The sequence below is a fragment of the Ictalurus punctatus genome, chromosome 21 (genome assembly GCF_001660625.3).
Source record: "Ictalurus punctatus breed USDA103 chromosome 21, Coco_2.0, whole genome shotgun sequence".
Taxonomy (NCBI): domain Eukaryota; kingdom Metazoa; phylum Chordata; class Actinopteri; order Siluriformes; family Ictaluridae; genus Ictalurus; species Ictalurus punctatus.
Genome location: NC_030436.2, coordinates 20,298,198 through 20,320,000, shown reverse-complemented (window position 1 = coordinate 20,320,000; position 21,803 = coordinate 20,298,198). Strand labels below are relative to the sequence as shown.

At 44.4% G+C, this 21,803-nt stretch overlaps 1 protein-coding gene across 1 annotated transcript in view; it reads right to left on the bottom strand.

The window, feature by feature from the left end:
* Positions 1 to 21,244, bottom strand: part of cacna2d2b (calcium channel, voltage-dependent, alpha 2/delta subunit 2b) — a 45,187-nt gene extending 23,943 nt beyond the window's left edge. Inside the window, exons 1-6 of the mRNA XM_053674106.1 lie at positions 18,813 to 21,244; positions 7,054 to 7,135; positions 1,841 to 1,957; positions 1,560 to 1,619; positions 599 to 643; positions 203 to 326 (exon numbers count right to left, since the gene is read on the bottom strand). Of these exons, the coding sequence (XP_053530081.1) occupies positions 203 to 326; positions 599 to 643; positions 1,560 to 1,619; positions 1,841 to 1,957; positions 7,054 to 7,135; positions 18,813 to 18,931 (547 nt within the window). The 5' untranslated portion in view covers positions 18,932 to 21,244. The remainder of the gene's footprint in view (positions 1 to 202; positions 327 to 598; positions 644 to 1,559; positions 1,620 to 1,840; positions 1,958 to 7,053; positions 7,136 to 18,812) is intronic.
* Positions 21,245 to 21,803: the final 559 nt, after the last annotated feature.

Sequence of the window (21,803 nt, the reverse complement as noted above, 5' to 3'; positions counted from 1 at the left end):
TAACTGCACGAAGGAATCTTTCCTGGAGTAAAACTTCTTCCGACTTTAGCCAGCATTTCCCCGTCCTAACCGCTGCTGACGCACTGAACGTGATTTCAGAGACAGGAAGCGGAGCTACGCTCGCTCACTGCTGGAACATCAGATGCAAACCCAGGGGACGAGTTCAGGACGTAGTGTCAGTGTTAAAAGTAAAGCTCGGTACCTCCTTTGTAGATGTCTGTGGGGATCTGCACCGCCGTGTACGAGTAGTTCACGTTGTTTTTGAAATTCGGGTCGTACACAAACTCCAACTTCAGAGACATCTGAGGCTCCACCTCCTCCCCGTCCTGCTCAAAGAAACAGAGTCGAACACTGTTTTACACACACACACACACACACACACACACACACACACTCACACTCACACACACTCACACACACTCACACACACTCACACACACTCCTCACAACCATACACAGATACGTACACACTCTCTCACACACACACACACACACACACTCACACACACACTCACACACACTCCTCACAACCATACACAGATACGTACACACTCTATCACACACACACACACACACACGGAAACAGTAACACACTCACGTAATCCATCTCTGCCTTGGAGTCGTAGTACTCGATCTCCCACTCCTGCACAATCAAAAAGAAATTCATTTAAAATAAATGAAACACCTCGATTTGCTTTACGAGTCGTTCTCCTGGCTTTGAGCCCCGGGACGTCAGAATCTCCCGAGATGTTTTCACACTCGATTACACGCATGAACACAGACGCCTGCTTCATCCTGAGTCTGTAATGAAGTTTTGTTTTCATCATCATCACTGAGACACACTCGTTTATTCCCGAGTCCTCTTTCACTGCGAAAAATGAGCCTACAAATATCTCCGCAAGTAAAATGCCTTACGTTTCGGAAAATACATCAAATATTTCTCTTTATTACACTGCACTTAAACAAATACAACAATATTAAACCTACTTCTAAACACTTTTAATTATTTCAAGCTTGATATCTAATTCTTTTACTCTCTCTCATCTTGAGAAATATCGGGCCGAGTTGTTGTCACGACAACGAAACACCACCAGCCCCTTCAAACCACTGGTTCTTGGACCATTCTGGTGCTGGTTTTGAGCCAGTTTCGTTGTTCTTGGGGTCGAGACCCAGCTCTTCTGTGATGAGGACTCAGACGACGTCAGTAAAATAAAAATAAAAGATGTAAAAGGTATAAGAGGAATAAAACACTCGGGAGCATGCTGTTATAGAAAATAATCAAGTTCAGGCTGGTAATAGTAACTACGCTGTGATTCATTAGTTTCCTCTAACAGCACGTCCCCGAGTGTTTCACTCCTTACTTACGCTGCTGAATGTGAGCACGGGGCTGACGGAAAGCTCATTAGAGAGCTGTTCCCTGAGGCTTCGCATAATTGATTTTTGAATAATTAAGGAGCAACCGAGTTAAATGTAGCAGCTAAAATTAAGCCTCGTAGATCCCCGTGTTTTCGTTACACACTAAAACAAGACGTTAAATAAGAAAACGGTAACCTTCTGACCTTGATGCCATCCTGCCATCGATGTGCTGTCTGCACTCTCTCGGCTTCTGCCGCGAGTTTCTGTTAGAAAAACAACAACAACAAAAGATTTCTTTTTTATTTACAGTGTCATGTGTCTTGGACCGATTTCTGGTGTATAAAGCAAAACTTTTTTCCCCCCTCGCTGTCGTTCATGAGCGTCTTTCAATATCGTACATACAGCACACACACACACACACACACACACACACATACATCAATCCGACAAAAATATTAAACACATCACACACTCCCTCCCCCACCTCCAGAGCCTTCTTCTTTTTGGACAGCAGCTTCTCGATGTCCGAGGCCACTTTCTCCACGATGTCTCTGGGATTGTTCCTGACGAGGGTGTACTGCCTCCTCTTCTCGCCGTACAGCTGGAGAAAAAACAAATCCACCAGATGATTCATTTTTTTGACGATTCAATTTCTAAATGAAGTCCTCCTCCACATCTTACAGCCGTTTGACCCTCCGGCTAACTGTACAGCAAGAACACAAATCCTCACTGCTTTCATTTACATCACCAGGACATTCAATAGCTCTGAACAGAGGTATAAAAGAACTGCAGAGGGGGTGCAGGTGAGGGGTAAGGGGGGAACTCACAGGCCTTTATATATTTTGCGTAGGAACCCGACATTTTAACATCGGAGTACGCTAGAACAGGTTATCACTCGATAATACACCGGTCTGTTAATCTGAGTCGATCGACATCTGGAATGAGTGACAGCCCCGCCCACTTCCCACATCTCACAGGCAGGTTTTTAATCGCCTCCGCCGATTGAAGTAGCTCACATCAGACAAGTATATAGCTAACGACAGTCAAGTCTATTTATCAGGGACGCAGTCAAAGACTGAAAAAACAAACAAACGAAATAAACGGGTCTACGATGACACGTCAGATCTAACACAGAATTACAAATGGTCACAACAATTAGAAAGCGATTAAAACGGCTGTTTGTTTCCTGCTCGACTGCACTGAGCTAGAGGATGAAGGAATATGTGAACTAGAAGAGGCTGGAGAGGAGAAGAGGAGCTAGGATAAGAGAACAGGAGGAGGTAGGAGAACGTGGTCAGCCAGGGTAGGCTGGGCAGGTAAGCAAGGAGACCAAAGGAAACGGAACAGGGTAAACTGCGGAGCTAGAAGACACAGAGGCATTATGAAGGCTAGAGGAACTAACCAAAATACGGAAACTAGGGATCTAGACTTGGTACGGTAGTAAGAAGGGACTTGGGGAGGATCTAGGGATGGAAGTGGGGGAAAAGGGAGCTGGGAGAAGTAGGAAAGATAAACTAGAGGACTTGGAGAAGCGTAGGCAGGGTGCTGAGAGTGAGGAGTTTAGTTCAGTTGAGTTCAATTTCACTTTTTTAAACATTTTAAACTCCACACCCTGATCTACCCTGAAGCGAGGCGACTAATCCGTGAAGAGACCTGACTCCCGGCGGCGCCGCGGTGCTGCTTTCGCATTATTTAACGTCACCACGTGAACACGGCTCCGTTCTACTGAACAATCCACGAAATCAGAATCTTTTGACCTTCTGTGCTGTGATTCTGTTTGTAAGCAAGTTACGTGCTGGTGTACGTTTCGATCTTGTCCCGCTGTCTTACCGAGCGGCGAGAGAAGTGAGCGGGAAACACTTATGCAAGTGTTTTCCAGTGTCTCTACAACACTGTGGGAGAACCTCAACAATCCTGGATCAATACACGTGCACCAGGGCTGCGTACGTGCCTCCGCGCATCACGGACATGCCATCGCATTACTTTTTGGAACGTTATAATAATATTTAACAATTTAAAGTATGTGCTCAACTTATAAAACTCAGTGAAATTCCTGGGCAGTTTTCAGACAGAGAAATCTACTAAATCGAGATGACTCATGTATCGTTTCTTAAATCAGTAAATCAGATTGAGAATTCATGATTCTATGAATCATTTAGTAAAGAATCAACTAAATTGAATCACTGTGAGACGAGATACACACACCTCCTACAAACACATCCAACTGTCTCACACACACACACACACACACACACACACAAACACACACATCTTTCATAACCAGAGTTTATTTATAGTACTTGTATCTAGAATTGGAAAACTAAACAGATCCAGTGCCTTCTTTCTGGAAACATCTACATCTCTCTCTCTCTCTCTCTCTCTCTCACACACACACACACACACACACACACACACACACACGTGTGCTTTCATTTTCGCATCTCAATCATTGTTTACTTAATATTTTTGCTTCATTATTTAAATTAGAAACCACCGAAGCGTCTCAGTCTATGTTTGTCAGCGTCATTACAGCATTAGATCTAGTGCACAGCGCGTGTGTGGTTTGTTTACTCACACCTAGGCTTTTTAAGCAGAGTTAGCTCTTGTAACAGAACAGAACTATGTAATGCTAGGTGAAAAGTAAAGCTGCTTTTTGTTAACCTAATGCATTCACCAGTATGAAGGCATACTGTTAACTCATACCTGTAAACATATCCTTAACCGGAACGTGAGATACAGAGCAAGCTGAAGGCAGAGGGAGTTACTCAGGCACAGTTGTCCAGCTGGCACAAACCCACCGTGCCATCTGCCGCCTCCTCGCAAGCTTAAAGATTACGCTCAGGGGTCACTCTAGGGACCGGACTATAAATCACGGCCAGTTTGAGTAAAACTGTAGAGATTTCAGGCAAAGCACTCGGAGAAAGCACTCAAACACCTTTCAGCTTCAACGTGCTAGCAGTGCATTTACCCCACGGTTACGGTCGAACACAGCGGGTTAGCTGTAGCTAGTTACAGCGTTGTAGAGTACAGTCTGTTCAAATGTATTTGTTTGATTTAATTCTTATGCTTTGTACTAGCCTTGTTTTTGGACCAGCAAAGTAAGCTATACTAGATATGAACTATACTATCTACGTACACTCACCAGACGCACCAACGATCTACTGTTACTTCCTCCCAGGGTTCATTATTCCTTCGTAACATCTCTAGTCACATTTAATGGGAGGTCGTATATGACAGGATAAGACGAAACCACGGTTGTAAGTCTTTCTTCCATTTGTGTGCGTCAAATAATAAATAGGAACTAATTTCAGGTGGAAACAACAACTGTGAGTGGAGAACAGAAAAAACGTCAGAAGGATTGGTGCGAGGAATCATTCGGGCCAAATGTTTGGATTTGTCATCGTACCCAAGTTACGTAGACGTTAGAAAATCTCAATTCAAAGTGTTTTGTCACTTAGTCGCTTAGCGCTGGTAGAAAACGAATGATCGCCTGTCGCTTTGCTAGTGTGAACGTACTTCGAATTTGCACCAAGTAACAAAGCTTTAGGTTATAACTTAATCCTTACACCTACCCATTAGAGCTAATGCGGTAATGCTAGCTAATATGAGATACAGCATTATATTGCGTAATTAAATTCAGTAGCTAACATCTGGTAGAGTGTAACAGCGAGATCACGGTGAGGTATGCAATTAATTTAACCCAAGGTCACGTTTCTGAAGGATATATGGCAATAAACCTTGGCTGAGGTGTTGAGTTTGTAACACTGGGGCTCCTTGAACTCTAATTATACCTTTCACACCATTTCTCTCCTTTTCCCAGTACACTCACGTGACCGAATTCAATCAGGTCTGAAACGTACTGTAAAGACAGTGGAAAGCTTCTTCCATCAGAAAGAGCACAGAGGAGAGAAGTGTTCGGGCAAATTGGATCAGGTCCATTTACTCAGACAGTCCGACTGGTAATGACGGCGTCTCTCCTCTGAACCACACTGGACTTTTCTATTACAGAAATCAATTATACCGCTCAGTCAATCTCAGAACTTTCCCAAAAGACAAGCCGTCATCAGATCACCCAAATCCAAGTTCACACAGATGTTCCTTGTTGTACACACACACATCTGTTCCATGCATGCATTAGTCACGTTTTAATGATACAATGACTAAAAACTGTTCCTTTACTTCCACCAGCTCTAATCCCTAGATCCCCTACCTCACCTGGAGACATAGACTAGAGATAGTTCTCCTACCTCTTCTAATCCATAATGAAATTCGTTGTTGATTATTTTAATTATCGATTATACTCGATTTTATTGATTATTTGTTGCAGGATTAAAAATGATATAATATAACACAAGAAAAACCCCACAAACCCTAGTCCCCTAACTAACCCGGCTATACAAGTTCTCTTACTACTCCTACTTTCCATAGAGACTCTACCGCCCTCTAGTTCCTCTACCTTCCTTATATCCCTACCTTCCCTAAATTTCATATTTCTCCAGCCTTCCACAGTTCTCACATCTATCCTACCTTCCTTAGTTCCCCTAACACTGTCCAGGAGTTCCCCTACTTCCCCACCTCTTCTAGTTAACCTGCCTTCCCTAGAATCATTAGCTCCCTTTGTGCCCCTATGTCCCCTGGTTCTCTAACTTCCATAGATCACTTTCTTCCTTCTCTATTTCGTGGAACTCCTCAAGTTCCCATACCTTCCATGGTTCCACTAACTCCCCTAGTGCCCCTATCTATCCTACCTCCCGTAGTTCCCCTACCTCCTCTAGTTCCTCTACCCTCCCTACTGTCCCTTACTTCCCCTAGTTCTCCTACCTCTTCTAGTTAACCTACCTTCCTTAATATCGTGACCTCCCCTAGTGCCTCTACCTCCCCTGGTTCCCTAACTTACATAGTTCCCATATCTCCCCTAGTTCCCCTATGTCTCTCTTCTCTATTTCCCATAACTCCTCTAGTTCCCCTATCTTTCATAGTTCCGCTACCTCATTTAATTCCTCTAACTTCCACTGGTCCCCTACATCCCCTACATTCCAGAGTTCCCCTACATTCTTCTACCTCCCACATTTCCCCTGCCACCCCTACATCCCATGGTTCCACTAGCTCCCCTAGGTACCCTACCAATCCATTTCCTGTAACTTCTCTAGCTCCCCTGCCTTCCCTCCTTTCCATATTTGCACCTAGTTCCACTACCTTCCAAAGCTCCACTATGTCCCCTACTGCCCCTACCGTCTATAGTTCCCCCATTTCCCCTTGGTCACCTAGTTGTCCAGGAACGTACTGGAGGAGGAACTCTTCTGACCCTTAAAGCCTACTTTTAGGCTACACCTCCTACCTACCCCACCTGCATGCGCTCATATCTGATGTACTTTATGAACAGGATATTTATCGGGGCTTATAATAGAGACTGATTTTATTTAATGAGCTCTCTACTGGTGATGACTCACCTGGCTGACATTTCAGCCCAGTGTACATGAATAGCATAAAGTATTTGGCAGAAAAGTCTGAAAAGGCCAGGTTATTTTTACTGAGCTGCTCCCAGAGAGGATCGACGGAGGACACACACAGAAGTTGACAGGCACACGCACGCACATAGGCAGATCATCCAGAAAGAGTATACACTGAGGGAATTGGTCTACCTGCCAAATGCAGGCGGGCACACACACACACACACACACACACACACTCACTCACCCCTTTAAGTTGCTGCGCTCCACTGATGTGCTGCAGGACGCGGTCGATCTCCTGCTCTATCCGCCGAGCCCAGTGCATTATCCTGCAAAGACAGACAGAAAGTGAGGTGGAATTAGTCCACTATGTTTTGGTTTCAAAGCAGTCACCACGTCATCTAACACAGTGTTTGTGGAGTGATGAGTGTTACCGTTTAAAGGACATCTGATGAATATTGATCCAGTCGATATGGATCAATACGAGAGTGGACAGTTTTAAACACGTTCTTGAATAATTCAGTGATTCTTGTGACATTTAAATGTAAAAAAAAAAAAATGATGCAAACTACTTATGTCATTTTAATAGGTAGCGTGCATTTATTTTTAGTCTTTTCAGTGACAAAATAGCATAAATGTTATAGTCATATTTCAATCACTTGGTTATCGTCAGTTTTAGTCTAAAGCAGGAGAGTCCAATCGTATCCGGAAAGGGCCGGGGTGTGCAGGTTCTCATTCCTACCGAGAAGAAGCCACACCCGAGTCCACTGGAAGCCAAGATCAACTGATTAATCAGGTGGAATCGGGTGTGGCTCCTGCTTGATTGGAATGAAATCCTGCACCTACACCGGTCCTTTCCGGATAAGATTGGACACCTGGTGTTAGATGTCTATCAGTAAATAAAGACGGAATATATGAAAAATATATGGTCTAAAAGAGATTGGAATTTCATGCAGGGATTGTCAGAAATTAACAAACAGCAACTAAAATGTTATGTAATGTTGTCCCAGTACACATAATCAAGCGAGAGAGAGGAGAGAGAGAGAAGAAAAAGGAAAGGGGGGTAAGACAAGAGAAGCTGCAGTGAGACATAAAAGGAAGAGAGATGACACACTGTAATTTTGTGACTAAACACTGATTGTTATCCTCCTTTACAGACAGGCAGCATGAAATGCAGTCAATGCACTCGCGCAAACACACCCGAGCTACAGCAGAGCACTCGCACAAACACACTCGATCTACAGCAGAGCACTCGCGCAAACACACTCGATCTACAGCAGAGCACTCGCGCAAACACACTCGATCTACAGCAGAGCAATCGCGCAAACACACTCGATCTACAGCAGAGCACTCGCGCAAACACACTCGATCTACAGCAGAGCACTCGCGCAAACACACTCGATCTACAGCGGAGCACTCGCGCAAACACACTCGATCTACAGCGGAGCATTCGCGCAAACACACTCGATCTACAGCAGAGCACTCGCGCAAACACACTCGATCTACAGCGGAGCATTCGCGCAAACACACTCGATCTACAGCAGAGCACTCGCGCAAACACACTCGAACTACAGCAGAGCACTCGCGCAAACACACTCGAACTACAGCAGAGCACTCGCGCAAACACACTCGATCTACAGCAGAGCACTCACGCAAACACACTCGATCTATAGCAGAGAATTCGCGCAAACACACTCGATCTACAGCAGAGAATTCGCGCAAACACACTCGATCTACAGCAGAGCACTCGCGCAAACACACTCGAACTACAGCAGAGCACTCGCGCAAACACACTCGATCTACAGCAGAGCACTCACGCAAACACACTCGATCTATAGCAGAGCACTCGCGCAAACACACTCGATCTACAGCAGAGAATTCGCGCAAACACACTCGAACTACAGCAGAGCACTCGCGCAAACACACTCGAACTACAGCAGAGCACTCGCGCAAACACACTCGAACTACAGCAGAGAATTCGCGCAAACACACTCGAACTACAGCAGAGCACTCGCGCAAACACACTCGAACTACAGCAGAGCACTCGCACAAACACACTCGATCTACAGCAGCACACGGACACAAACACTCGATCTATAGCAGTGCACTTGTGCAAACACACAGACAAACTTGATTTACAGCAGAGCACTCACATTCGCAAACTCGATTTACAGCAGAGCACTCACATTCGCAAACTCGATTTACAGCAGAGCACTCGCACGAGCACACACACTCTTCTGCAGTGCACTCACACAAGCAAACTTGATCTACAGCTGCGCACTCGCATGCTGCCAGACCAACACGATTTGCATATTAAGGCAGTAAAAATTTACATTTATATTAAAAGTGAAACAGTATACGTCAATATCCACACATTAAGACTGACAGTGTACACTTGTATGTGAACGTGTCAATACGAATTCTGATGCCGCAAGAGCGCTCGGCGAAACCATCCACCCGAATCTGCTTTCAGTCGGTCTAATTTCCAGCAGCAGATACGTGCAACAGCTCCCGTGGTGCTAAAAAAACAACGATGCTTTAGGGGCCTTCATAAATAAATCTGCAGCAAGTCTCACACAGCTGCATGCAGTTATTTATCAGTTACCTGACAGACCATTTACTTCACTGCTAACAAGTTCACCTTGAGAATTAATAAATCTCCAGCGGGGTATTTTTTGACAGATCATTCGTAAGGCACGGGACATGACCCAGCAGTTTCTCCTGGACTTTCCTTTCACCAAACTATTATAGTGAGCAAAAAAAACCTCAGCTAACCATACTGAAACTTACACACTTCATTAATTGTTAGGCATCGTTACAGCTAAAGACAACAACACACAAAACACCCTTCACACAAGCTGTAAACCTGTCTCCACAATAAGTAACCCTCAAACGTCAGGCTCGGAGACCCGTCATATACCGTCACGCTCGGTAATGGTGACCTGTCGGGTCAGCTGGTTTCACCTCCGACAGCTGCAGAAACACTGCTTACACAGCTGATGAGGGAGCAGCTACACTGATCAATGACACACACTGACTAGTGGAACTGCTAAGGATTAGTGTAACAGCATGATCACACACACACACACACACACACACACGGTACGTGCATGAATCAGTGCAACATGGCCGCTATTATAATATGTGACACACTGATACGGATAAAGGAAGACACTACAGAGAGAAGAATTACGTTATACGGGTGACAAATAAAATAACTGGAGTCCAGATGTTTCCAGTCAGGTTTACTTCATGATGAAATGAACCAGGTAACGAACGTCCTGCCATTGGAAGTGAAAATACCGAGCAGGTTGGGCCACACTAACACGGCTAGATCTGAAAGCGTTGCGTTTTCCCATTCACACTAAAGCGGCATCTCCGAACACCGAAGACTAGAGATGGCGTGATACAGAGACTTCTTTTCCAATACCGATGTTGGTACTGCAACCTTGAGTCAGCTGATAACCAAAAATACGACACGCGCAAAAACACACGACTTACGCCGCAAATATAACAAAGTATAAAGTATAAATATAAACGAAAGAAATCAATCCTAATTTCAAAAAAAAAAAAAAAAAAAAACAGTCAAGTCTCTTTATACGTAAACATTTACAGATCCAAACGAAATTCCAAATCCAGTTCCAATCTTTTCCATTCGATGGATTGGACTGAATCAAATTCATTCTTTTTTGGCTCTGATATCCGATCCATCATCTTTGGCATCGGCCCGATACCGATATTGGAACCTGCGCAGCTTCTCGGTGCCACCTCTACTCAAATCTTCAAATGGACAAATCTGAAAACGGGGCTGTTTTTAAAAATACGCCGATGTATGATCGTGTGCTCTCGCCGTAAGATGGCGAAGCACACTGTGGCATTTCAAAGGCGCGTTGGACTCCTCTGTACGGTGTAACGGTCTACAAGTGATTCTGATGTGTGCCGTGTTACGTCTCGTAACAAGCACAAGTGGCGGAAATGAGTCAGACACTCAAACACAATAAAACTAAGTTTTAAAAAAAACAAAACAATTACGTGTGTGTAAGTGTGGCGTGGGCCTGAAAGAACTTCAGTTACGAACGCCGCTCAATTGGCTTATGTTTCCGTAGGAACATGGTATGAAAACAGCATCTGGCCTCCACATGGCTTTCACGTTCATCAGATCTCAATCCAACTGAACACCTCCATCTTTTGGAATAAGGGCGCTCCACCCAGACACCTGTGGAATGTATGAGGAGCACTGAAGATAGAGACTTTGCATATCTCACTGAGACAGAGAGCGAGAGGAGAGAGCGAGAGGAGAGAGCGAGAGGAGAGAGCGAGAGGAGAGAGCGAGAGGAGAGAGAGAGAGAGAGAGAGAGAGCACTCCATGGTACCTGGTAGATGGATTAGCTAAATCGCCCCTAGGTGTGAATCAGTGTGCATGGTGCCCTGACTGGCATCCTGCCCAAGGTGTGTGCATGTGTCTGTGTGTGTCTGATATATATTTATCCAATCAAAAAATTAGACAGACACTGGTGGTTGTAATTAAACACTGCTTGACTGGTATGGTCGTCAACAATGTGTTTTTGGTAGAGCTGTAAAACATCACAATTACAAACGCAAAAAAAAACAAACCCATTTCAGAGATGTTATTTGTGAAAAGTCAACCGAAGCCTTTTTTATTAGCCGACCGATATATTGGTCAGTCCTTATATATATATTATATATATTGTTACATTATATACACACAGTTTGCTGCATTTCAGAGTCGCAGCATGAATGCGCATTACAGCAGAATGTACATCTTTATTTTCAGAAGCAGGGCCGCATTCCAGCGCTCACAACGCCCCAGAGAGAATCCTTCTATGTCACTGGAACGAAACAATAAAAAAAATTCAAGCTGCATTGGGCCTCAGTAGCCATGACCACACACACACACACACACACACACACACACACACACACACACACAAACACACACATTAGAGCAGAGCAGTAAAACAGCAGGCCCATTTCCTCACGCAACATGACCAACATTACAGCCTGACAAAAATTTACATAATCATAGATTAATGACTGCTGGGAACAAATTCTGTGGTGTAAGCGTCATTTAGTTCTATTTGTTATGAACCTCTGCCCCAAAAGAAAAATTATATATATTTTAATAAACACACACACATACACACACACACACACACACACACACACATAAAAAGAGTCTCCGTAGCCTGTGTGAAGACTATGAGACTAGGAGTCGTGTACGCGGCTGTACGAGTCTTGTACGCGGCTGTAGGAGTCGTGTACGGAGCTGTAGGAGTCGTGTACGCGGCTGTACGAGTCTTGTACGCGGCTGTACGAGTCTTGTACGCGGCTGTAGGAGTCGAGTACGCGGCTGTAGGAGTCGTGTACGTAGCTGTAGGAGTCGTGTACGCGGCTGTAGGAGTCGTGTACGTAGCTGTAGGAGTCGTGTACGTAGCTGTAGGAGTCGTGTACGTGGCTGTAGGAGTCGTGTACGCGGCTGTAGGAGTCGTGTACGCGGCTGTACGAGTCTTGTACGCGGCTGTAGGAGTCGTGTACGCGGCTGTATGAGTCTTGTACGCGGCTGTAGGAGTCGAGTACGCGGCTGTAGGAGTCGTGTACGCGGCTGTAGGAGTCGTGTACGCGGCTGTAGGAGTCGTGTACGCGGCTGTAGGAGTCGTGTACGCGGCTGTAGGAGTCGTGTACGCGGCTGTACGAGTCTTGTACGCGGCTGTAGGAGTCGAGTACGCGGCTGTAGGAGTCGTGTACGCGGCTGTAGGAGTCGTGTACGCGGCTGTAGGAGTCGTGTACGCGGCTGTAGGAGTCGTGTACGCGGCTGTACGAGTCTTGTACGCGGCTGTAGGAGTCGTGTACGCGGCTGTAGGAGTCGAGTACGCGGCTGTAGGAGTCGTGTACGCGGCTGTAGGAGTCGTGTACGCGGCTGTAGGAGTCGTGTACGCGGCTGTAGGAGTCGTGTACGCGGCTGTAGGAGTCGTGTACGCGGCTGTAGGAGTCGTGTACGCGGCTGTAGGAGTCGTGTACGCGGCTGTACGAGTCTTGTACGCGGCTGTAGGAGTCGTGTACGCGGCTGTACGAGTCGTGTATGCAATTCTACTTCCTATGTAGCTGATGTTTTTATGTACATTTCTCATCACAGCTCCAGTTATGTATTAACAGTGGATTACAATTCATTTCAGAATAAAACTGAAAATTCGACCCTCATCTTCACACGATTTCTGTTTCTTTAACGTTAGCAATTATTACTTTAATTGTTGTGTCTGTTTATGTCAGTCTACAAAAAGAACTTTTCTTGAACACTTGACGGTAATGGGCCTGGTGTGTGTGTGAGTGAGTGTGTGTGTGTGTGTGTGTGTGTGTGTGTGTGTGTGTGTGTGTGTCTTATTCAGCACTTATTCTCCGAGTGCGAATGTTCCTGTAGAGCATAACTGCCTCATTTAGCTAAACGAAGTCTCCCACAGATGACACAGTGTCTCTCAGACCCCTCGCGTTCGTCTGCAGATTTAATTAATTACATCCGTGACATAAGAACATGCCACAGTCTATTAGCTTCATGCAATACAAGAACGATTCAGGACTTGTTTAACTGCGTTGGAAACTAGAGGATGTTGAAACTAGAGGATGTTGAAACTAGAGGATGTTGAAACTAGAGGATGTTGCCGATACCGGAAGAGCTAAGTGGGGCGGTACTTACCTGCCGAGAACCGATTAAATCAACTGATGTATTTTAAAACTGATACTGAATGAAAACAAACATTATTACAAGAATAAACAGCTGTACCGTGAAAACGTACTGTACTTTTTAAAATGAAATAAATATATAAATATTTAATATATTAACTATGAATAAATATTAAAGTAAATAAATAAAAGATATCCATCCAAACTGAACTAAAAAGTAAGACTCCAAATAACAAATAAAAATAGAGACGTCGAAAATGAATAAAAAAAAAAACACTTGAAATAACACAACAAAATTTATCATACCGCCTCTAGAGGCCGCTCTTTTACTGTATAATGACAGCGGACACTTCACAGCCGTTCCGCAACCGGGAAACACTACCGGTGTGGATTATTGCTGGAACTATCGGTTATCGCTGCAGATTAATCAGCAGAACCGATCAATCGATCCTCTATTAGAAATCTATTAGAATTCTACAACTGAAAAAAAAAAATTTGTTGAATATTTTGTTTACAAAAAGCAGAAGATGTACTGTACACCCCTAACACACGGCGTACCTGCTGCACGCAGCCAACTTCATTGTTCTGGGTTCAGATGAGCGAAGAGCAAGAAATACATTTTAACCAAGTAATGTTATCTATTAATGATATATTTACACACGTACAGCTCATAAGAGTTCTGCTGTGATCATCATTAGAAGAGAGCTTCTGTCTTAGACACGACTTGCTTTAAACAGCGCTAAAAAAAATAGGTTTTAGTAAAACCAGATACTTTTCCCAAAAGCGAAGACGTCCGTCGGGTTGCGTGTGAGGAGACACTGCAGCTCATAGCCAAAGTGCAGCTCATCAAGCCACAAACATCACAGACTTTATCGGGAAATGATAATGAGCCGTTCTCCCTTCCAGGAAATTCCAGTTATTCTTCATTTTCCTTATCCAGTAATGCATCGTCGCTCGCCTGCTACGTTAACGCACTTAAAAGCATGACAAACTAGTTAGGTACTTGAGTTACATTAGCTATCACGCCTTAGCCAGGATGATAAAGTTTCCAGGCAGCACACTGGAGCTTTCACTCTCTTGGTGAGTTCGCTGATAAACGTATTAGTTTTTTTTTTTTTACCACTGCTACAGATGTAATGGGTATACATTACACATTTAAAAAGTGCTTTAGAAACTTCTGAAGATCGTTTTTTGGTCTTGTTATTATTATTTTTTTAAAGTACTCATCTCCCTTTTAAAAGATTTAAAGAAACAGAATTAGCCAGGTTAATCCGTCGTCACTGAGCGACATTTCTTGCTAATTAACATTTGCTATTTTTACAGTGGCTTCCGCGCGCGTTATTCCCCTTTTCAGAGCAGTTTGCAGAGAAATTAAAATGGCTGCTGTTATAAGTGCCGCTGTGAGAAATCTTCCATCTCCCGGCTGTGCGATTGTGTCATCTACTGTAATGTCAATGTCATTAAATGGAACGTTTCTGGCTAATTAACCTGCCCCAATTATCTCCCTTTCAAAAGCAGTTTTGGTGAAAACAGGTACTTTTTCGGCTTCGCTGTAGCGTAACTGTATCGACGACGCGTGTGTGGGCTGCTGGATTAGATTTCTGCAGCCGCTTTATGAGCGGAGATAATTGGTTGAAAAAAAATAATAATAATTTAAAAAGAACACCACCTTTTTTGACATCACTTAAATCTGAGGCAACTTCATGAACGTAGGAACAAACTGTCCGACCCCGGTGGGCGAATGTGGGCCTAATTAAGTACAGAATTTAAGATTATACCACAGAACAGAATAGAGACTGCACACACACACACACACACACACACACACACACACACTGCAGCATGAACCAGTGATTCCTCCATCGCTCTGTACACTACAGGAAGGAAAAAACTGAGAACATTGAGATTACAGATGAAGAAAGGGAGGAAAAAAACAGCAACAGGAAAGGAGATGGACTCGTATGATCATCTATGCTTCACATGTTTGTTTTTATTATCTGGGCTTAGTTTCAGTCCTCTGTTCTTCTAATTCAGTGTTTCACAAACTGGTCTTCTGCTCTCTCAGTTCCCTACACACCTGCACAAAGCCCTCAGGTACGCTAAACACCTGTCTCAGCTGAGCTGGGAGCTGGGAGAGCAATAATAATAATAATAATAATAATAATAATAATAATAATAGGGATAGCTTTGGCCTTCGTTTCCTATTTACAAAAACCAGATTTTTTCACGCAGGAAAGATTTTCGCTCGTCCGAGTCACAAAAACACATTAAATCTAAAAGTGATTTTAAGGCGTTTTCAAATCCGGATGAAAAACGCATGGACACGAGGCTCAGTGTGACCACCGGGGTCAAATTTGATTGATGTTTATTTTCTGTTATTCAGAGCACAGCTCTTCTTAATGTCAGAGATTTGCGACAGGAACAAAAGCATGGAGAATGACAGCAGGTCGGGGAGAAAAGGATGTCCGTCTACATCCATGTCTCAAGTTCCCATGGTGACAGCAGGAGAAAACATGGCATGCACGTGCCTTTTTCAGGTTGCGTTGCTGCTGTTAGCGTTAGATTCGTTCAGACCCCTCGTCACCCCACGCTACTGAGCGTTCAAGCGGCCGTGTGTTACTATATATAGCAGCCGATGGGGTCGAGCAAGCAAATGCGACTACAGTGAGAGCGAACATCAGGTTTGATCACTTGCAATCTTTAACGTCTACATATGATTTAATACATGAGCGAAGCTCAAGATTTTCTGGTTCTTCTGCCTTCATTATAATTCAGGTTTTCACCCTGGCTTGTGTTTTGCATTCTGAGATTTGGATATCGTTAACACAGTCTGCGCGTGGATCCTCTCCACTCCCCACAATCCTCGCTGTTACAGAAAGAGAGAGGAAGAGAAAGAAGGCCCGTGTCCTGACTGACTGATGCAGCATAAATTCTTTATTAGAGGAGCATGAGTAGTGCTTGCTGTGGCAATTCTGCTTCGTTTCACTTACAGTGAGAGAGAGCGAGCGGAGAGAGAGAGATAAAAATGCCATCCATCTTCCACAAATAGGTTCTCATTCCAACCTTCTCAGAGCTCCACTCTGACTGGACGGTGACTTCCTCATTCCAGAAAGTCGTGCCGTCATTGGACGGCCCATACCCCCCCCCACATGATGGCAAGAAGAGTCCAGATGTTCTTGCGTCCTGAGCTCAGTAAGCTGCTACAGGAACGCATAAGGTAATACACAGGGGATTTACAGCTCCAGCGGGCCATCCTTCGGCTCAATAACGTGACGCGCATTATTATTAGCAGGAATGTTTTCATCCGCACTATTATGCGAGATGGACCTATTCCCACTCAGGACAGCATTTACAGATTTTCCCTTCACAGGAACTAAGAGGCCGAAACCTGTTCCAGCATGACAATGTGCACAAAGCGAGCTCCATGAAGACGTGGTGTGTGAAGGCTGGAAGAAGGTGGAAGAACTCGAGTGTTCTGACCTCAACCCCAATAAACACCTCTGGGATGAACTGGAACTGGAGCCTCGTCACCCAACATCAGCTCCTGACATCAACCTCTCTAACGCTCTTATAGTTGAATGAACACAAATCCCAACAGCCACGCCCCAAAATCTAGTGGAAAGCCTTCCCAGAAGAGTGGAGCGCATTATAACAGCAAAGGTGGAATCTGGCCATATAGTGCATGTTTACTACATCTCTATTCTGCTACTTAATCCTTGGAAACGCTATGACAGTGGTATAAAAAGACCGCGGAATTGAACGCCTGTTTGTTGTTTTGCTTCCGGACATTTCCCCTGTATTCCCTTCTCCAAGCTCTCATGTCTCATTCGCTGCTGACGAGATCCGTCAGATTTAAAGTCATGGAGCCTATGTTTGGAGTCCGGTCGTTAAAATCAATCTTGCACGTTACACTCTGACTCGTTCCCACCGGCTTGAAATTCGATCTGGAGTCGATCAACTGTTGGCCAAACTGACCCAAGATTAGACTGTATGATAAGAGAAGTCTGTTAGGATGTCATCGTCATTTGAGGATGACTGAATGATATGGAACACTGGCTATTCAGGATATGGACTAGAGCAAGAAATTGCAGCCAGTGAGCATATATATATATATATATATATATATATATATATATATATATATATATATATATATATAAATAACGTGTCTCCTTATATAGCGCCTTTGCCCTGGGTTTTATTTTTTATTGGTAGTCACATGATCTAAACATGGCGGTGACCATGGCGGGGGAGCCACACTATGCAGAATAAACTGACATCACAATAACAACACTACATAATAAACAACATAACCGACGGTGTATAAACGACCTACCCTCACAACCTTCCCTGTAGAAAACGCTGAGCTAAGATGCCAACGTCCGTTTAGACTCCATCTGCTGATTAAACCGAGATGTTGTTTTGGTTTACATGAAGGCCAGCGATGGTGCAACAATAAAACACTGGCTTCGGCTTTAAATGGCACGTTTTAATGCCGTCCAGCCCTTACAGAGAGACCCTTCTGAGTCCTCACTGGGAGCTGTGGGGTCTCAGGAGGGAGTAGAGCACAGGGAGAAGGTCATGGATGTTGTGTAGGTGTTTATGTGATGGAATGGGACCAGTGGAACTTTGTGGAACTTCAGCTACCAGTTCCAGTCCCTAGAACTGCTGGAGTTAGGGAATAGGGGTCCATTTCCAGCACAGCCGGTATGTTCATGCAGTAGTGACAAAGGCGACCGTTAAATCTGTTAAAGCTGCGCGTTCTCATTAGCGCGCGAGTCGTATATTTAAATCATCTGATATATAACCACCTGAGGCCCGTGCGGCATGAACGTGTATGTGCATGTGTGTATGTGTGTGTGTGTATGTGCGTGTGTCTATGTGTATGTGCGTGTGTCTATGTGTATGTGCATGTGTGTGTGTATGTGCATGTGTGTGTGTGTGTATGCGCATGTGTGTGTATGTGCATGTGTGTATGTGAATGTGTGTATGTGCATGTGTCTGTATGTGCATGTGTGTGTGTATGTGCATGTGTCTGTATGTGCACGTGTGTGTGTGTGTATGTGCATGTGTGTATGTGTATATGTGCATGTGCATGTGACGTGCTATAGGTGGCGTAGCCACTATTTCTGACATACTATGCGGTTTGGAACACAATCAACGGATTCTTCCAGCCTATCTAGGGCACTATACATGTAATCATGGGGTGATTGGGGCTTCGGCCGGGGAGACTGACAGCTTGGCTGAAGTTGATGTGTTTAAAGAGCCAGCCAGTGATTATTTTGTCTCTGTAAGAGTGCGGTTACTCACGTGTAATGCTGCGGGAAGGTGAGGCTCTCCACTCCGCTCCACGGCACGCTGAAGATGAGGATGATGATCTGGACGGTTAACAAACACACGACGCTGAAGGAGCGAGTCCGTATCGCCATGTTCCATTAAACACACACACACACACTCACACACACACACCGAGCGAAGATTCGTCGAAGAACGGAGGAGAAAAACACGGCGGAAAAGGATTTCGTGGAGAAAAGGAGATGTGATATCCGGGGTGTGAAGCGCTGGGGCTCCGATTTAATACCGAAAAGTGCGGATAATGTGGGAGTTGATGAGGAAGCTGACGGTTGATTTGTGAGGATGCCGGGAGGAGACTGCGGACTTACTGGAGCCGCCCGCGCGCTCCTTCTCTCTCTCTCTCTCTCTCTCTCTCTCTCTCTCTCTCTGTACGCTCTTTCCCTCCTCTCTCTCTCTCTCTCTCTCTCTCTCTCTCTCTCTCTCTCTCTCTGTACGCTCTTTCCCTCCTCTCTCTCTCTCTCTCTCTCTCTCTCTGTACGCTCTTTCCCTCCTCTCTCTCTCTCTCTCTCTCTCTGCTACGCTCCCCCCCCTCTCTCTCTGTTACTCTCTTTCCCTCCTCTCTCTCCCTCTCTCTCTTTCTCTCTGTTATGCTCTCTCTCTCCCTCTCTGTTACTCTCTTTCCCTCCTCTCTCTCTCTCGCTCCTCTCTCCTCTCTCTCTCTCTGTTACTCTCTCTTTCCCTCCTCTCTCTCCTTCTCTCTCTTTCCCTCCTCTCTCTCCTTCTCTCTCTGTCTCTCTCTGTTATGCTCTCTCTCTCTCCCTCTCTGTTACTCTCTTTCCCTCCTCTCTCTCCTTCTCTCTTTCCCTCCTCTCTCTCTCTCTCTCTCTGTTACTCTCTCTCCTATACCTTCTCTCCCTCTCTTTCTTTCCCCCTCTCTCTCCTATACCTTCTCTGTCTCTTTCCCTCCCTTTTCTCTCTCTCTCTCTCTCTCTCTCTCTCTTTCTCCGTGACAGACATGCACACCGATTTTAGAAGTTTAAAATGTCCTAATACCACCAATAGAAACCTTCATAGAATTTGTAATGGTTTTAATGCTTATAATGGGAATTGTATTGGAACTGTAATGGTCCCTGTGAGTCTCTACTGGTGGCATGTTATGTCTAGTGGATAACCATTAAGGTCCAATTATGGTAATGGTTTTTAATGGTTAACTCATGGGTTGTAATGGTATTTGTAGTGGAAACCATTAGAATTTGTGATGGTTTTTGTTGTTTGTTTTTCCAGCAGGGATATCTACACACAGTAGACTCCGGTCACCGGGAAGTGAGAGTGCGGCCGATGCTGCGCAAGTCTTCCTCACTTTAATCCAATTCACGCGCAAGTCGAGTCCCAGTTCGTGTTCTCCATAATGGAGGCGGAAATAGAAACTTCGGTCTTCGTCGAAATGGACGGACGAACTCCTGTTGTTTTGGGGGGTTTTCCTCACAGCTCTCACTATGTTTCTGTCATCAACTGCTGTTGTTTTCCTCGGCCGACCCGTTCCATGTCTGGTTGTTAGTACACTAGTGTTTTCTTTCTTTTCTTTTCTTTTTCAGGATATTCCAAAATTATTGTATTGGTTATGCACAACAATTGTGTAGCACCTCCGATAGTTTTTCCCTCTTTTCTCAGCTTCGAAATGGCTTGCTTTTCTCCCATAGACAGCTCTCTGGTCTTCATGTAGGTTTATCCTTATTAACAACAAAGCCAGGTGAAACCCAGTTTTCAAACCAACAGTGATGTTCAGAGTAATTAACAGGGCACACCTGGGCAGCGACAAACATCTGTCAGTCACATGTTCCAGTATTTTTGATCACTCGAAAAATGATCGGGTTCAAACAAAACGCGCCGTGTTCTAAGTTGTTTAACACGTCCACAGTCGATGTAAATATCAGGAAACGGAAGCTGAAATTCGGATCGATCCCAAACCCAAGCGTCTTCCTAACAGAAAGAGTAGAATTGGCCTGGCTGTTCCAGTACTTTCGGAGGGGATGGCATCGCTCCCTAATACATACAGCATGATGTAAACTGGAAAATAAATAATCAGTTTGTTTAATGGGTTTTATCTCAAGTAGTGAGGTCTGGAAGTGCTCATCGCCACCAGCACTCACCATGCTCTCCAGTCCTGCATTCCCTCACATCAACCTACTTCAGATCATTCAGTAGCATAACAACCACCTGGCAGGGACCTGGCGCTGAAAACAGCCCCTGAGGCAAACAGTAACACCATGATGTAGAGATATGAGAGAGTTAAAAACAGCCACATTACTGCGATTAGGATCATGCGGCGAACAGGGGTTAGTACGCTAATTATACAACACACAAGAACTGCAAGGACATTTTCTGTAGTCTTTCTACAGAAAGATCACTGTACAATCGCTCACCAGTTTAGTTTCTTATTGAGTAGTTTTCACTCCCTCACACTCATCTCCTCTCACTTCACTTATGCTTCGAAATTTTCATCCAATTTTCTTTTCTCCAACACTTCTGGGGTTCTGGTTACTTTATGCTCATTGTCTTTGGATTCAATAATATGAAATATATATATATATATATATATATATATATATATATATATATATATATATATATATATATATATGTATTTTTAATGGAGTAAAGGAGTTATACATCTCCTCCTGTGTCACTGCGAGAATCTGAGAGGCCAGGCTTTTTCAATAACTCCTTTATCTATAAGGCGATTGGCTCTTTATACTGAGGGGCGGGACTTACCCAGTGCAACCGCCATGTTAGGCTCCACCCCATTCACATTTCAAGCACTGTCCTGTCTCTTTTCACAGCTCCTCTGGCGTAAGTGGAATCCCATCAACTATTTTTGTTGTCCCACGGCTAATTAGCCGACTAGCTAGCTGACTCCAACAGAGCAAAGTTACACCATTGGCTTTTCTAACAATGCTGTAGTGACTGTGTGCTCCGCCTCGAACTATTTGTTATTTGAACTTTCAG